At 39.5% G+C, this 17958-nt stretch overlaps 1 protein-coding gene across 2 annotated transcripts in view; it reads left to right on the top strand.

The window, feature by feature from the left end:
* The first annotated feature begins 363 nt into the window (after nucleotides 1-363).
* Nucleotides 364-17958, top strand: part of LOC129666644 (3-alpha-hydroxysteroid dehydrogenase) — a 62553-nt gene continuing 44958 nt past the window's right edge. Inside the window, exons 1-8 of one of the 2 annotated variants that reach the window (XM_055593860.1) lie at nucleotides 366-519; nucleotides 3179-3346; nucleotides 7303-7419; nucleotides 9194-9271; nucleotides 9683-9805; nucleotides 13722-13831; nucleotides 14104-14269; nucleotides 17160-17242. In XM_055593860.1, coding sequence (XP_055449835.1) covers nucleotides 436-519; nucleotides 3179-3346; nucleotides 7303-7419; nucleotides 9194-9271; nucleotides 9683-9805; nucleotides 13722-13831; nucleotides 14104-14269; nucleotides 17160-17242 — 929 coding nt within the window. In that variant the 5' untranslated portion in view covers nucleotides 366-435. Of the gene's footprint in view, nucleotides 520-3178; nucleotides 3347-7302; nucleotides 7420-9193; nucleotides 9272-9682; nucleotides 9806-13721; nucleotides 13832-14103; nucleotides 14270-17159; nucleotides 17243-17958 lie in introns of both variants that reach the window. The other variant, XM_055593861.1, reaches the window with a different exon arrangement.

Consider the following 17958-nt stretch of genomic DNA (forward strand, 5'->3'; position numbering starts at 1 on the left):
AGTATGATCATGATACATTGTGTCCGTATGGAAATGTTATAATGAGCATCTTACTGTTTAGAAAGTAAAGAAGAAGAGATACCCTTTTCAAATGAAAACCCAAAGCTCATCGGCTGAAGCTACTTTCTAGGTAACATATGATTGCTTAATATCCATCAGTTTCCCCTTAACAATTTGCAAAAGTAAAGTTAGATTGTGAATAGAGCTCTTTCTTCTACAGGAAACTTATGGTTTCATTTTCATGGTCTAGTAATTTACTGGAGTTCATTTTCATACAATTGCAAGCAGCCTCTCTGCCCTATTGCTTTAAATGGGCTCCTCCCACAAATTGTTTAACTTTCCAGGAGTTATTTAATGAGCGGGAACAATTTTGTTGTCATTGACTCTGTGCAAGCAGAAGACTCAAGACCTGCTTAGTTGTATGAATAACGAGCTATGTATTCTGTACCTCTGCATGTGGCACTAAATGATGGTAACTTCATCCCTGTACTGGGGTTTGGAACCACTGTGCCTGAGAAGGTAACAATTGTGTCTTGGGCTTAAGGCTTTATAAGAGAAGAGATCGAGGATGTGTGAAAACTAATGGGGACTTTCAGATTTGCTCCTGTTTGACTCAGACTCACAGGGTCTGCAGATTTGAGCTATCATGGGTAATAGAGAAAGAAGTCTTGTTACTGTTCCTTGGAGACTTCTATGAACAGTACTGTTTATTTGAGGCTCTGTTTATCCTTTAGTTTCAGACTGTTTGGCAATAAATGGAAATCAGCCATCAGCGTTATTGCTGTGCTTTGAATGTGATTGCAAAGGATTAGTGACAAGCGTTATTTCTATAATTCAAGTAATTACTCTTCTTAGATAGGTATGATCCCGATAAAAATGTTTGTGGTAGAATTTACTAGAATTGTGGCTTATGAAAAATAATGAATGTATTGTGTCTTGAGGAGAGGCAGGGTCTGAGCACCACAGCATGAATTCCAGACCTTTGTTAAAACAGCATTTGTTTCCTGCTTTCACTTTAGAAACATTTACCTATAAGCAAAATACAACACTGTTTTGGGGGTGAATTATTCCTTAAGAAAGCAACTTTAAATCCTTGCTCCATGCTCCTATTCACCACATTTGAATCAAAATACTATAGAAAGTTCTCTTGGTAAAACGTTTTTGTTCTGATTTTTGTCCTCTGTTTATTCAGTGTGTAGCAAGGATAGCACTTAAAGCTTGAGCCACGGTTTTGTCAGAGATACCCTGACCTCTCTTACTTCACAGCATTCATAGCTTTAAAGAGAGAAAAGGGGCAAAGACACCTTACCAGTTGTATTCTCAGTAAATCTGTAGGGGTCAGTACTGCCCAGAGAAGAACAGGGCTGGGATAAAGAGAGACCAAAGGAAAAACTGTTGGAACTGGGAAGATGGCTCAGTGTTTAAGAGCACTGGCTACTCTTGCTGAGGGACTGAGTTCAAGTCCTAGCAATCACATGGTGGCTTACAACTGTCTTTAACATGGTGGTCTAGGAAATCCAACATCCTCTTCTTGCCTCTCTGGGCAGCAGACAAGTGATGCATAGACATACATGTAGGCAAAACACGTTAAGATGAAATAATTTTTTTAATAAGATGAAATAATTTTTTAAATGGAAAACTGTCAAAGAAGAACATTATAATATTTTAGGTAGACTGGATACATTAGAGAAGTCAAGTCCTGAAATAATTTGTAGGGTCTTTGATGACTTGAGTTTGATTGATCTCTGATATCCACATGGCAGAGGAAGAGAACTGCCTCTCCCAGATCTTTCTCAGACCTCCAGATGTACAGCACACACACACACACACACACACACACACACACACAAACACACACACAAATGCACACGCACATGCACACAGATAATAAAGAAATGTGGGTTACATTCGGGTGCCATGATGTTTAACTACAGGAAGAGATAAGGATGCCCAGCACAGATGTCCCATCCTGAGATAAGATAGCTTCCCATTCTTATGTTTCTCTCAAAGCTGTTTTTTGAGTGGGGGATTTTATGGTCTGTTTCTGGAGCTGGTGACATATGTCCTAGTTCTTAGGACTGATGACTTTTCTTTTAAAGTCAGGACTGATCCTAAAATGGAGACAAAATGGAATTTATGTTCTCCTTTGAGCAGAATCTTCCATAGGCCTGTAAATCACCAAGCAGGCTAAGACGGTCTGAGAGATCTAGCTGCCTCTGCTTCCTCAGCTCTGGAATTACAAGTGTAGACAGCCACACTCAATGTTTTTACATGAGTTCTGAGGATCTACCCAGGCTCTCATCTTGTGCAGCAAGCATTTTACCAACTTCATCATTTGCCCAGTCTTAAAGCACATTTTAATACATATATTTAAATATGGAATATTAAGACCAAGAATAAGATACACCCAAGTGTAGGTATGGGCTTTTCAGGAGAAAGTTACCTTTTATCATCTTTATACTTGCCATATATACAATGGCTAGTATAAGTTATTATCTTCAAAGTGTGAATAAGAAGCCTAAATGAGTTCATGGAGTGATTTCTAAGGGTACATGGCAAGGTCACAGTTCATAAGGTGAAATTATTTGATGGGGATCCATGAAACAGGACATATTTACTGTATACAAAGTTAACAATCTGTTTGAGATGCTTAGAAAATATGTGGGAAAAGAAATAATATCCTATGGTCATATACATGTCAGGACTTAAGCCAATTTTGCTGCCATTTTAACACACTATATTTGAATACGGAAGGGATGCTATTATAGTATAGCCACCACAGCACATGTTGCTAATGGTTCTGGAATTATTTTTGATTCTCAGTTGGTAAGAGGCTGACTCCAGGGTGAGAGGCTCATTTTCCTTCCTGTATCCCATCCCCGTAAGTTTGCCTGTGTTTCTATACCGTCTTAATTAGGCCTGTGAGTCTTTTGATCAAATCACTGAATGGGGAGATATTATTCAGGACTTCCAATGCAGGTAATACAGTGATTGCTCTGGACTGAGTATGTTTGGGGATATGTCCACCTTAGGACTATTTGAAACAGACCCAGGAAAATTATAATGAACTACACATACATAGCAACTCCAAGACAGGAGAAGTTGACTCATTGGAAAGCGTTGTTTGTGTTTAAAATAGCTTTTATTACACAGAAACTATTTTTGGTTGCTCCTTTAGGTTCCGAAAGATGAAGTTATCAAGGCTACTAAAATAGCTATAGATGCTGGGTTCCGCCATTTTGATTCGGCTTACTTGTACGAAATCGAAGAAGAAGTAGGACAGGCCATTAGAAGCAAGATTACAGATGGCACTGTGAAGAGAGAAGATATATTCTATACTTCAAAGGTATTTTGTATTTGGGGTGCTTGTGGGCATATTTAATGAGCCTCACAGACAATAAGTGTTTGGATCAATACCTGTTTTATATATTGTTACTAATTGCTATGACTTTTTTAAATTAATTTTTATTTTCTAATATTAATCACAGGTTATTTGCTTTGTATCCCAGCCTCCCTCCCTCATCTCTTCCCTGTCCCTTTCCAAGTCCACTGCTAGGGGAGGTCTTCCTCCCCTTCCATCTCATCCTAGCTTATCAGGTATCTTCAGGACTGGCTGCAGTGTCCTCCTCTGTGGCCTAATGAAGCTGTTCCTCCCTCCGGGGGCAGGAGGAGGTAAAGAAATTGCTATGACTTTTATTCACATACATTTGTATATTCGAACTAGAATAAAAAATAGATAAATATGTCTTTGTTACCAGTGGGAAGTAAAAATTTATGACTTTTATGTAAATATACTGTTCTGAATCTCAAGTCAAAGCAGTGTGTGTGGTTCTTCATACAATGTAGAGTCAGACAGAGCTTGACCATGATGCAACAGTGACCACTGCTGAGGAGTTGAAGTAGAGTTTGAGATTCAACAGAACTAGGGGAGTGTAGGTTATGTTGTTCCCAAGTGCCTTTATGGGCTTTCTGTGAAGTTTTTTTCTAGTTAACTCAGGGAGAGAAACAATGAAAAACAGAGCATTTCCCATCACTATTACCAGATGTGGTCAGAAGACAGAAAGTCTCAGTGACAAATGGGGACTGTTTATACAATGCCCTTGAGCATACTAAATTTCATTGCTGAAGAGGGGAAAAAAAAAGAGAAAACATTGCCTGAGGCATTTCTTGGACAAGTGGCTGCATTCTTCCCAGGAATGTAAGCAAAGTTCTATGGGGACAGAGTTCACACAACAGGATAGTATATGAACTGGTTACAGGGTATTAAAATCCATAACTCTAATCTTAAAGACAATAAGAGAGTTTGTTCTTTAAAAACATAAAATGTTACAAAAAATTGCTTCCATGTTGGAACATAGAAATTGAGGTAACCTAAATATATGTTCCTAAGCCATGGTTACTCAAAATGGCTACAGAATAAAGAAAATCATAAATCAATGCACATTTAAAATATATTGGTAGGTACACCAGAGACACAGGTACACTGAGATGGGGGAATGTTTTCTATAGGCCTACCATGCTATTGATGATATTCTTAGCTTTTGGATTAGTGAATCTAGTAGTCTGCTAAATTAATATATTCTCAAAGGTTTTAATTTATTATTCACAAGATGTTCTCACAGAGAGGTAGACAAGGAATAGATGTTCCAGAGGGCTAGATCACTAAGATACTTAACTTATGGACCTGTAGAACCTTGGACCTTAGAACTACAGTTTTAAGCAGTGACACAGTCTCTGCAGGCACAGTTTCTTTCCTGCAGTTTTTGTTCACAAAAAATGCATGGCTAAAGTGTGTTCGGTTAACTTCAGCATACACTAGCATGCTTCCAAAAAGGTTTTCCTGCAACCTTCAGCTATGTATATTGAACGAATTCTAGCTCTTCCCTGTGTACTTGAATGAATGAGTGATTTAGACCAACTTTGTATGTTACTTTAAAAAGTGAACATTTTTATTAGAGAAAACTAATATAAAAATATTTATTTATTCACTTTATATTCCAATTGTAGCCTCATCTCTCCTCTCCTTCTTGTCTTACCCTCCTTTCCTCTTGCTCCCACTGCCCATCCATTGTTCCTCAGGGAAGGGAGGCTCCACAACACACCCCAGATCATCAAGTAACATCAGGACAGAGTGTGACCTTCCCTTGTAATCTGGCGAGGCATTCCCTCCAGGGGAAAGTGATCAAGAAGCAAGCAACAGAGTCCATGTCAGAGACAGCCCCTGATCCCCTTACTAGGTAACCCACATGAAGCCTGAACAGCCTATTGTCTACATCTGTGCAGGGGTCCTAGAACCAGTTTATACATGGTCCTTGGTTGATGCTTGAGTCTCCACAAGCCCCTCTGGGACCTGCTTAGTTGGCTTGTTGGTCTTCTTATGGAGCTTCTGTCACCTCCTGGTTCTTCTATCCATTTCTCCATTTTTCCACAGTCTTCCTATACTTCATCCAATGTTTGGCTGTGAGTCTCAGCATCTGTTTCAATCTGCTGCTGGGTGGAGCCTCTCAGAGGACAACTATGCTAGGCTCCTGTTTGAGAGTATAGTAGAATATCATTAATAGTGTCAGGGCTTAGCTCTCTCCTATGGGGAGGGTCTTAGATTGGGCCAGGCATTAGTTAGATATTCCCTCAATTTCTGCTCCATCTTTATCCTTGCATATCTTGTAGGTAAGTTTTAGGTTGAAGTTCTTGTGGGTTGTTGGTATTCCCCTCCCTCCACTAGGAAACCTGTCCAGTTAGAAGATGGCCTCACACGTGATATGTATGCACTCATAAGCAGATTTTAGTCATATAGTGCAGGATAACCATACTACAATTCACAGACCCAAAATAAGGAACAAGGAAGACCCATGGGAGGATGCTTAAATCTCACCCAGAAGGGGAAATAGAATAGACAGTTGAAGAGTTGGAAGCAGTTGAAGAGAAGGAAGAAGGTATGAGAGGGAGCACAGAGAGAAATGAGGGTGGAGATCAGACCTGGGGAGAGCAGGCAGTGGGAGGACAGAGGGCCTGTGGAGGGAAGAGAAACCGAGGGGAGAGGTTTCTCTGTAACTAAGACAGGGTAGGCTTCTGGGAGGAAATGGGGGTGACTGTAGCTGAGACTTCTGGAAGCAGGGGTCATAGAGACTGAAGAGGACAACTTTTTCTCTTAAACATTTCATCACATGTTCAATAGGTAAACTGCTAATTACCAAATACATAATGATATCCAAGTGACACAGCTCAGTGGTAGGACATTGGACTACACACACAATGAAGTTTATATGTGAAAAACCAGTGAGAAGAAAGAAATGCAGAGAGTGTTTTTCTAAATGTAGAAAAATGTCTTTGTGTTAGATAAAGTAATCCAATTAAAGCAGATGAACTCTTGAGTTTAAAGTTTCTTTTAAAAAAAACATTATTTTTATATTAATTGCAGTTTATTCACTTTGTATCCTAGCTGTAACCCCCTCCCTAAATCCCTCCCAATCCCACCCTCCCTCTCCCAATCCCACCCCCGTCTCCCAATCCCACCCTCCCTCTCTCATCTCCCATGCCCCTCTCTAAGTCCATTGATAGGGGAGGTCCTCCTCCCCTTCCATTTGACCCTAGCCTATCAGGTCTCATCAGGACTGACTGCATTGTCTTCCTCTCTGGCCTGGAAAGGCTGTTCCCCCTTCAGGGAGAGGCGATCAAAGAGCTAACCACTGAGTTCTTGTCAGAGACAGTCCTGTTCCTCTTCCTAGGGAACCAACTTGGATACTGAGCTGTCAACTGAGGAACAGATACAGAAATTACGGTGCATTTACACAGTAGAATATTACTTAGCAATTAAAAACAAGGAAAACATGAAATTTGCAGGCAAATGGTGAGATATAGAAAAGATCATCCTGAATGAGATATCCCAGAAGCAGAAAGACACATGGTATATACTCACTTATAAGTGGATATTATTAGACATATAATATAGGAAAAACATACTGAAAATGGTACACCTAAAGAAGCTAAGCAAGAAGGAGGATCCTGGGTAAGATGATCAATCCTCACTCAGAAAGACAAACAGTATGGACATTGGAAGAAGGAGAAAACAGGAAACAGGACAGGAGCCTACCACAGATGGCCTCTGAAAGACTCTATGCATCAAGGTATCAAAACAGATGCTTTTTTTTTGAGACAGAGTCTCTATGTGTTGCCATGGCTGTCCTGGAACTCACTCTGGCCTCAAACTCACAGAGATCTGCCTGCCTCCTGTCTCCTGACTGCTGGGACAAAAAGCATGTACTACCACCATCTGATTAAAGTTTCATTCTTTAACTTTGACAGCTTTGGAGCACTTTCCATCGACCCGAATTGGTCCGAACTTGCTTGGAAATGACACTGAAGAAAACACAACTGGACTATGTTGATCTTTATATTATTCATTTCCCAATGTCTTTGCAGGTGAGCAATTTTCTGTGTTTAAAATTCTTTCACTAGTCATGCTAGTATAACAGTTATATGGTAATTTAAGATTTATATTCTTGAGTAAATGTATGGATTATCATTCTGATGAAAATTCTAAACAATAATCCCTAAGTCCCATTTCATACAGTTATTTTTGAAGCCTTGAAGCTGTGCTTCCTGCTTGTGAAAGAAAATAATTTAGCTATCTTCTGCATTAGAAAGTTGGAAGAAGCCCAATAGCTACATTCAAGACATCATTCTGGTTTGATTCCTGATGTTGGTTGTTTGCTTGCTTTCTGGTGTGGATATGTTTCTGCAGATGCAAATATTTGTGGTTGTACTTTGCATGTGTATGCTTATGCATATGAAGGACAGAGCACAGCCACTTGTGTTTTTTAAATACCATCCACAACTTATTTGAGACAAGGTCTGAATAGGCTAGTCTGACTAACCAAGCCATCTGACTCCATCTTCCCAGTCCTGAGATTGCAAATGAATACCACAACAGCTGACTTTAAATTTTGTTTTGCTTGTGGTTCTATGTAAGTTCTGGAGGTTAAACTCAAGCCTGTAAGCTTTCCAGTAACATGCTTTACCCACTGGGACATCTCCCTTAGTCTTCTGAAGGTGTTTACATGTAGTTGTGAAGATTAAAAAAACTAGTATAATATGCTTCACAATGAGATTACATCGTCTCTTGTATTTGTACTCTGAAAGCAGATCTGGTGGTCCTCACCAGTGGGTGTCCTAGTTAGCTTTATCTATCAATTTGACAGGGCCCCAAGTCATTTGAGGAAGTCTCATTTGGGGAATTGCTCACATTGGATTTGCCTGAGGCTACATCTTTGAGAAATTTTCTTGATTATGGATTGATGTGTGAGGACCCATCCCACTGTGGGAAGTGTCATTCCTCTCTACAGGTGGTTCAGGCCTGTAGAAGGAAGCTAGTTGATGACTGAGGGAGGCAGTGAATCATAAGCAGCTTTCCTCCAGGTCTTCTGCTTCAGTTTCTTTTTGAATTCCTGCCCTGACTTCCCCTGACTTCCCTCAATGATGGATTGTGGTCTGGAAGTATAAGATATTAAATGAACCCCTTCCTCTCCAGTCATTTTTAGTTATGATGCTTATCACAGAGAAGGAAAACAAACTAGAACATGTGGTTCTCAAACTACTGACTGTTGGAGATTTGGCGAGTATTATTTCTTTTGATAGTTTCATGGTGGGGTTTCAATAACTGTGCTATGCAAAATCCTTGCTATAAAATTATCAAAACCTTAAGGTAGGTTGTGCAATGGAGGCTATTATGTTGCATAACTAGGAACTCCAAGCCATTTAATGGCATGAAGCACCATCAGCTTCAAAAATATTTTCTTTATCCCTTATCTCTATATCATATTTGTTTATTTGGGGGCTATTGTTTGCTATTGGTAGAAAATATGGTCTTGTGGAAATTCAGGATTCATGGTTGATATAACTTCAGAACTCTTCTGGCTTTCTGATACCCACATTAATCCTGATAAGGAAGCCTGATTGATGGGCCAGTTTAACTGTGCATGCTCTTACACAATCATATGCCCACAGAGATAACTATTTTGCTCAAAGCATAAATATTATTGTCAGATATAAAGATCAGAGAATTACCAATCACTCCAAATGCAAAGGACATAAAACAATATCCTGCTTATGTAAGAAGGCTCTGAAGGACTTGGCAATGTGACTAAATGTGGTAACGTGACTTGAGTGAAGTCTGAAATGAATAATTCTGTTCCAGCCTGGAGACAAATTCTTTCCACAAGACAAGCACGGGAAAGTGTTGGCTGATACAGTGGATCTCTGTGACACATGGGAGGTGAGTCCTTGCAGGAAAGAGCACAGAAGGGGACATTGGGAGAGGGTGAGTCAGGTATGACCTCTGCCTGTGAGGGTGAAACATAAACAGCTTGATCTAGAATTCTGTAACTTGCACAAGTGTTGTTTTGATGGAGATGCTGGAGGGATTCATTGTTGGAAAGCAATGGGAATAGAGAAGAACTGGGGACAGTGAGATTAGAAATATCTTTCCAACCAAATATCACCTATTTCTTAAGGACACATTTTTTTTTTTGCTTTTACTTCCTCTGCCCTTTATTTTCTCCACAATTCTTCATCTCTAGACAGTCAGAGCCAGTAGTTCCTTCAGTATTTCTTGAAAGCATCCCTTTTAACACTACTTCTTGGAACAACTGCACATTTTATTCTTCACTATCCTTTTTTTCAACAGGCCATGGAGAAATGTAAAGATGCAGGATTGGCCAAGTCCATTGGGGTGTCCAACTTTAACCGCAGGCAGCTGGAGATGATCCTAAACAAGTCAGGGCTCAAGTACAAACCTGTGTGCAACCAAGTAAGCCCTTTTCACCTTTTTTAGTGCCTAAATTATTCTTCTAGTACTGCTGTCTCACATCCATTGTTGTTTAGTCCTGTCCATTTTTTCCAATTTATTTTTTTTAATTTTTAAAATATTAGTTACAGTTTATTAACTTTGTATCCCAGCTATAGCCTGCTCCCTTATTCCCTACCAATCCCACCCTCCCTCCCTTATCTCTTCCCTGCCCCTTTCCAAGTCCACAGATAGGGGAGGTTTCCTCCCCTTCCATCTGACCCTAGCTTATCAGGTTTCTTAGGACTGGCTGCCTTGTCTACCTCTGTGGCCTAGCAAGGCTGTTCCTCTCTTGGTGGGTGGGGAGGGGCAAAGAGCCAGCCATTGAGTTTATGTCAGAAAAAGTCCCTGTTCCCCTTACTAGGGAACCCACTAGGATACTGAGCTACCATGGGCTACATCTGAGCAGGAGTGAGGTATCCCAGAAGCAGAAAGACACATGGTATATACTCACTTATAAGTGGGTACTAGACTTATAAGATAGGATAAACATACTAAAATCTGTACACTTAAAGAAGTTAAACAAGAAGGAGGACCCGGGGTAAGATGATCAATCCTCACTTAGGAAGACAAATAGGTCTGTTCCCCATTTTTTAATTGGATTACTTGATTTGTTGCTTTTCAACTTCTTTACTTCTTTATATATCCTGGATATTGGCCCTCTGTCAGATAAAGGGTTGGTGAAGATTCTTTCTCAATCTGTAGGCATTCATTTTGTTTTGATGATAGTGTCCTTTGCTTTACAGAAGCTTTTCAGTTTCATGAGGTCCCATTTATTGATTGTTGCTCTTAGAGCCTGTGCTGTTGGTGTTCTGTTCAGGAAGTTGTCTCCTGTACCAATGAGTTCAAGACTCTTCCCCATTTTTTATTCTAAGTGGTTTAGTGTGTCTGGTTTTATGTTGAGGTCTTTGATCCACTTGGACTTTAGTTTTGTGCAGGGGGAACAGAGCTAAACAGAGAATTCTCGATAGAGGAATAATGAATGGCAGAGAAACACTTCAAGAAACGCTCATCATCATTAGCCATCAGGGAAATGCAAACCAAAACAACCCTGAGATTTCACCTTACACCCATCAAAATGGCCAAGATGAAAAACTCCACTGCTGGTGGGAATGTAAACTTGTACAACCACTCTGGAAAACAATCTGGCACTTTCTCAGACAACTAGGAATAGCGCTTCCTCAAGATCCAGCTATACCACTTCTAGGCATATATCCAAAAGGGGCTCAAGTACACAATATGGACATTTTCTTGACCATGTTTTATAGCAGCTTTATTTGTAAGAGCCAGAAGCTGGAAACAACCCAGACGCCCCTCAATTGAAGAATGAATACAGAAATTGTGGTACATCTACATAATGGAATATTACTAAGTGATAAAAAGCAAGGAAATCATGAAATTTGAAGGTAAATGGTGGGAACTGGAAAAGATCATCCTGAGTGAGTTATCAAAGAAGCAGAAAGACACACATGGTATATACTCATTCATATAGACATATAATATAGGATAAACCTACTAAAATCTGTACACCTAAAGAAACTAATCAAGAGGGAGGACTCTGGCTCAATTCCCATCCGGAAAGGCAAAGAGGATGGACATCAGAAGAAGAAAACAGGAAACAAGTTAGGAGCCTGCCACAGAGGGCCTCTGAAAGGCTCTGCCCTGCAGACTATCAGTGCAGATGCTGAGACTTATGGCCAACTGTTGGGCAGAGTGCATGAAATTTTATGAAAGAAGTGGGAAATAGTAAGATCTTGAGAGGACAGAAGCACCAGATGGAGAGCAACAGAACCAAAAATCTGAGCACAGGGGTCTTTCCTGAGACTTATACTCCAACCAAGTAACATGCATGGAGATGACCCAGAACTCCTGCACAGATGTAACCCAGGGCAGTTCAGTGTCCATATGGGTTCCATAGTAATGGTAACAGGGACTGCCTCTGACATGAACTGATTGTCTTGCTCTTTGAACACCTCAATCTGATGGGGGAATAGCCTTACTAGTCCACAGAGGAAGACAATGCAGCCACTCCTGATGAGATCTGATAGACTAGGATCAGAAGGAAGGAGAGGAAGACCTCCCTTATCAGCAGAGTTGGGGAGGGGCATGTGTGGAGAAGGAGGAGGGAAGGTAAGATTGGGAGGGGAGGAGGAAAGGGTTTATGGGGGGATACAAAGTGAATAAAGTGTATTTAACAAAAATTTATATACATATATATATATATGAAAGACAATGGGATTGACATTGGATATAGGAGAAAACAAGTAACAGGACAGGAGCCTACCACACAGGGCCTCTGAAAGACTCTGCCTAGTAATGTATCAAAGCAGATGCTGAGACTCATAACCACACATTGAGCAGAGTGCAGGGAATCATATGAAAGAAGAGGGAGTTAGTATGACCTGGAGAGGACAGGAGCTCCACAAGGACCTAATATATCTGGGCACAGGGTCTTTTATGAGACTGTATCACCAACCAAGGACCATGTATGTATATAACCTAGAATCCTGTTCATTTTACCCTCATGGGGCAGCAATTCTAAGAGTGGAATCTCTCTTAGAGGATGTAGAGGTTCTTCATTACAACTCTGCTTGAGAAACCACTGGAACAGTTGAGGCTATCATAGCGCTATTTGGATATAAGAAGTAGAACTGGGAAAAGCTATCAAAGAAGGTAGCAGTTGTAGTGTGACCTCTGAGAAGAAATTGCATTTCTTCTCCATCTGTGAGAAGATATTGGATAAAGAAATGTGGAGGGAACTGTACAGGAAGAAAGGTCCTGGAAAGACAGTGTGGGCTACAAGCAATGATGGAGTCCAAGTGAAAGATCAATGGTGCAAACATGAACGGCTGTGCCCTCGGTTCCAACACGTCTAATTTTAGGTGTATCAACCATAGTCACAGTTACATGGAAATTAGCTGAAAACTATCAAATTCATCAAGATTTGTGAGATATCATGTCTGGTTATGATGAAATCATGGCAGTTTTGGGCACTGCATTTTGAGGTGACTTTATGATTGATGACATACATCATAGTCTATTCCTTCCTGCTTTCTAACAGCAAATCAATGGTTGAAATACACACACACACACACACACACACACACACACACACACACACACAAACACACACACACCAGCACATATATGGAGGTCAGAGAATTGTAGGAATTGGTTGGCTTTCTCTTTCTACCATGTGTGTCACAGAGATTGAAATCAGGTCGTCAGGTTTGGTGGTGAGTGCTTTAACCTGCTAAGCCATTTCACCAGCTCCTCTTTTCTTACATGATATTTTGCTATAAATAACTTTTTACATATCAAGGCAAAACTCACTTTTATATAAGATAATGTAAACATTAGTAGTTTGCCTTTGAATTCTGATGTTCGGACTAAACTTCGCAGTGAAAATCAACATGCGCAAATGGATGTTTACCCTCTCTCTTTTCTCTGGATTATGATGGACTTATAAATTTCTTACATTAATATGGATCCTATGAAAATGGTGATTTTGTCTTCATACACGCCATCATGAGCCTTTGGCTAAAATCTGCTTCTACTGTGATTTAGTATCCAAGTTTGTAAAGATCCTTTTCCTGTTCCTTGTCTGGAATCTGCCGACCCTCTGTGTATTGTAAAACACTATTTGGTGTCTAAGAACTGGTACATAGAATTATTTCTTTTCAGGTATATATTTTAAAAAAAAAACTTTCTATAAGGAGGTGCTATTAAATTATTTTGTTAAAGTGATTAGTGATTGATAGTTAATTTTTTTCACTTCATGTTTTCACATTATACTTTCTAAAAATTCCAGTTTTTTCATTTTGATGTCTTCCTTTCATATTAATACAAAACTTCATATAATCTGATTGTATTGTCTCAGGTCGAATGCCATCTTTATCTCAACCAGAGCAAAATGCTGGACTATTGTAAGTCAAAAGACATCACTCTTGTTGCCTACTGTACATTAGGAAGTTCACGAGACAAACGATGGTAGGTAACAAAGACAACAGTGTATCTTAAAAATCATTGTTGAAATATATTTAGTTCTGTGGCAATTTTTTATATATAATTCTCAACTTATATACCTCAACTTAGAGTGGTTGGTATTTATATTTCTGAGAAGATCTGAGATGATATTAACTTTACTGGCCCAGGGAGAACAATTTTATATCTATTTCTGGAAGATATACCAGTTTTGTAAGCCTCCTAACACAAAGGTAAGTTGAACTTCAGGAGTCGAACATTTTTATCTTTTTTTCCAGGGTGGACCAGAACAGTCCAGTTCTCTTAGAAGATCCAGTTCTTTGTGCCATGGCCAAAAAGTACAAGAAAACACCAGCGCTGATTGCCCTTCGTTACCTTTTGCAGCGTGGGATTGTGGTTCTGGCCAGGAGTTTCAATGAGAAGCGGATCAAAGAGAACATGCAGGTAATGAAAGGGCTGTAGGCCTTGAAGCATCTGTGAAATATTCTGTCTTAGGGTTCCTATTATTGTCATGAATCATCATGATGAAAAGCAATTTGTGGAGGAAATGGTTTATTTGTCTTATACTTCCACATCACAGTTCACCATCAAAGAAAGTCAGGACAGGAACTCAAACAGGGCAGGAACCCGGAGGCAGGAGCTGATCCAGAGGCCACAGGGAAACACTGCTTACTGGCTTGCTCCTTATGGCTTGCTCAGCCTGCTTCCTTATAGAACCTAGGACCACCCGCCTAGGGATAGCTTCACTAACAATGGGCTAGGCCCTCTCCCACCAATCACTCATTAAGAAAATACATTACATCTGGATCTTATGAAGGCATTTTCTTGATTGAAGTTCTCTCTTTTCAGATAACTCTAGCTTGGGTCAAATTGGCATAAGACTAGTTTGTGCATATCCTTATCATGGATCATTCGTGATCTCTCAGAATATTTCTATGCCTATTTAGCCTCTTTTAAAATTCTTATAAGTAGATATTAGTCATATAATATAGGATAAACATACTAAAATCTATACTAAACAAGAAAGAGGACCCTAGGGAAGTTGTGCAATCCTCACTCAGAAAGCAAATGGGATTGACATCTGAAGTGGGAGAAAACAGGCAACAGGACAGGAGCCTACCACAGAGGGCCTCTGACAGACTCTACCCAGCAGGATATCAAAGCAGATGCTGAGACTCATAGCCAAACTTTGTGCAGAGTGCAGGGAATCTTATGAATGAAGGTGAAGAGGAAAGAACTGAAGGGGAGAGGAGCTCCACAAGGAGAGCAACAGACCCAAAAAATCTTGGCCCAGGGATCTTTGTAAAGATCAATACTCCAACCAAGGATCATGCATGGAGATAACTTAGACTCCTTGCTCAGATGTAGCACATGGCAGCTCAGTGTCCAAGGGGGACCCATAGTAATAGGAACAGGGACTGTCAATGACATGAACTCAGTGGCTAGCTCTTTGATCACCTCTTCCTGGAGTGTGCAGCTGTACCAGGCCACAGAGGAAGACAATGCAACCAGTCCTGATAAGAGCTGATAGGCTGGGGTCAGATAGCAGGAAGGAGGACCTCTCCTATTAGTGGACTGGGGGAGGGGCATGGGTGGAGAAGAGGGAGGGAGGGTGGTGTTGGGAGAGGACTAAGGGAGAGGGCTACAGCTGGGATACAAAATGAATAAATTGTAATAATCAAAAAATTATATTTATGTATGCATGCATGTGGTGTGTGTGTGTCTGTGTTTGTGTTCAAGTGCCATGATGGAGGTCAGGTGACAGCTTTTCAGGGGGGTCAGCTTTTCTTTCCACCATGGATTCCAGGAATTGAATTCTGATCTTTAGGCCTGTGCCACAAGTGCTTTTGCTTGCTGTGCCATTTTGCTAGTTTGGACTGAGTTTTCTCCTATCTTTGTTGTCCACTCTTGCATTTGCAGGAGAGTGAAACTTGTCTGTTGATTGGGATGTTGTCTGAACTGTGTTTGCTCTCCTTCATATAGTTTTATTTTTATTCTTTAGATAACTAGCTTAGGCTTCATCTCATTACACGCACAGTTCTTGTGGCGTGGAGTATTCTAGAGATGCCTGTGATTTTATTTCATATGGAGGGTTACTTGAAACAATCTGTGTGTGTGTGCTTTGTTCTCTCTCTCACCGTGTGTGTGTGTGTGTACATGATATGGTGTGTGTCTGGATTTCAGACAACCTTGTGTGTCAGTTTTCACTTCTCACCTTGTAAAGTGAAAGCCTATTTCCTTTATATTGAATATCAGGTGAGAAAGAAATAAACCCAAGTTCTTATATAAGACAGTGAAACACACAAGTACAAACCAAGGAAAAACTTTAAAAACTAAATTTTAACAATAGGGTTTAAAGATGTATGTATGTATGTTTAAGAAATATGGGCAGAGACTCCTCTACCTCATTGGTAAATACAGTGAGAAAATAAGGACTTGTACAGAGTCTCTCTTGTACGTGGATGACATCAGGTTGACTGGATGTCCTATTTAGATCTCTGTTGCTGTCATGAAACCATGACAAAAAGCAACTTGGGAGAGGAAAGGGTTTCTTTGGCTTACACGGCTACATAATAGTCCACTATTACATTTAATAGTTTTATCAGCTGTTCAGATACTGATTTTTCTCTTGTCTTTCAACATGCTTTACAGTAGTACTATGGATTCATAAAATCATTAGTATGCATATGTTGAGAACTAGTGATAATAAATTTTATGTTTAATCTATCTAAATTAGATAAGTGCTTTTGAAGTCAGTTCCAATGCTCTTTGCTGATGACTTAATTAGCATTTGACAATTTATGCATTAAACTATATAAAACTAATTTTCTTATTGTGTTACTAATGTAATATAGGACTCTCTATCTATATATCTTACTAAACTCTATTTTTTTAATTTCAGTTTATTTACTTTATATCCCAAAGTTGCCTCTCCCTCCTCTCCTCTCAACACCTCCCTTTCCCTCCTTCCACCATCCCTTCTCCTTTTCCCCCAGAAAAGGGGAACTAAACTCTATTGTTAAAGTTCAGTTTTCAAAGTTTTTATTTTTTCCCATATTCTGTTTATTAGTTTCAATAACACCATCTTTGTTTGTTTCCTCATTTTTCCATAGTTTGTAGCTGTGTGGTTTTATATAATCTTTTGTGTAAGAACATGGGTTTATTTCTTTTCCACGTGTTTTTTTTTCTGAATAATTTGAATGCTTTATTTGATATTTTTAAGAGAATTGGGACATATCTCCTGTGTTTTTAATGTTGCCTTTTGAATTTACTTGGGTTTCCTAGACTGTCAATATGTAATACAAAAGTAATAAAATTTTTATTTCTCTGATAGGTTTTTGAATTCCAGTTGGCTTCAGAGGACATGAAAGTCCTAGATGGCTTAAACAGAAATTTAAGATACAATACTGCATTTTTGTAAGTAACTTTGGTCAATACATGGCTTCAGTTGGTTTTCTAGGTAGGAATGTAATGTGTTAAAAGTTATCTCAATATGCAGAAGACAAAGGAGAGTGTGAGTTAGGGATGAGCTGCTTTTGGCTGTCTTCAGAACTTTATTCCCTGGTAGAGCCAGGGTCAACCTAACTCACATGTGCCCCTCTGCATGTTTCAAGCCACTGAACTTTCTAGATAATACAATGCCTTTGTTGAAATTTAACCTCTGTGTAGGCTTCTGTCTTCTATGGCTATGACATGAAACATAGACTGTGATATAGCTGTTTCTGTAAATAAGCTTAGGGCATCTGCCCACATAGCTCAGATTTTATTTTTAAACTAGATCAAAGTTATTTTTTTCAACACCTTGGTCCTAGTTAGACTGTCTTATCTATTTCATATGGAATTGTTGTTTATGCCTTATCAATTTGATGTTTTTCATAGATTCAAGTCTCTCAATGCTTTTTACTGCACATTTTTCAGTACTCAAATGCTACATTTGTATAAAAACCAGTTAGACTCTGTGAGATGAATAGAAACTATCGCTTTACATTTTCAGAAATACAGAGATTTCAGTGCAAAGGACAGAGACATCTTAGCTTAGTGAAATTAGAAACTGAAAGAAGATCTTAGAGACATTCCCATTGTTGGAAGCAATTTAAAGCCAACAAATGGTCTCTTCTTTTCCTTTTTACTGT

Source organism: Psammomys obesus, unplaced genomic scaffold (genome assembly GCF_907164565.1).
Source record: "Psammomys obesus unplaced genomic scaffold, mPsaObe1.curated_primary_1811, whole genome shotgun sequence".
Taxonomy (NCBI): Eukaryota; Metazoa; Chordata; class Mammalia; order Rodentia; family Muridae; genus Psammomys; species Psammomys obesus.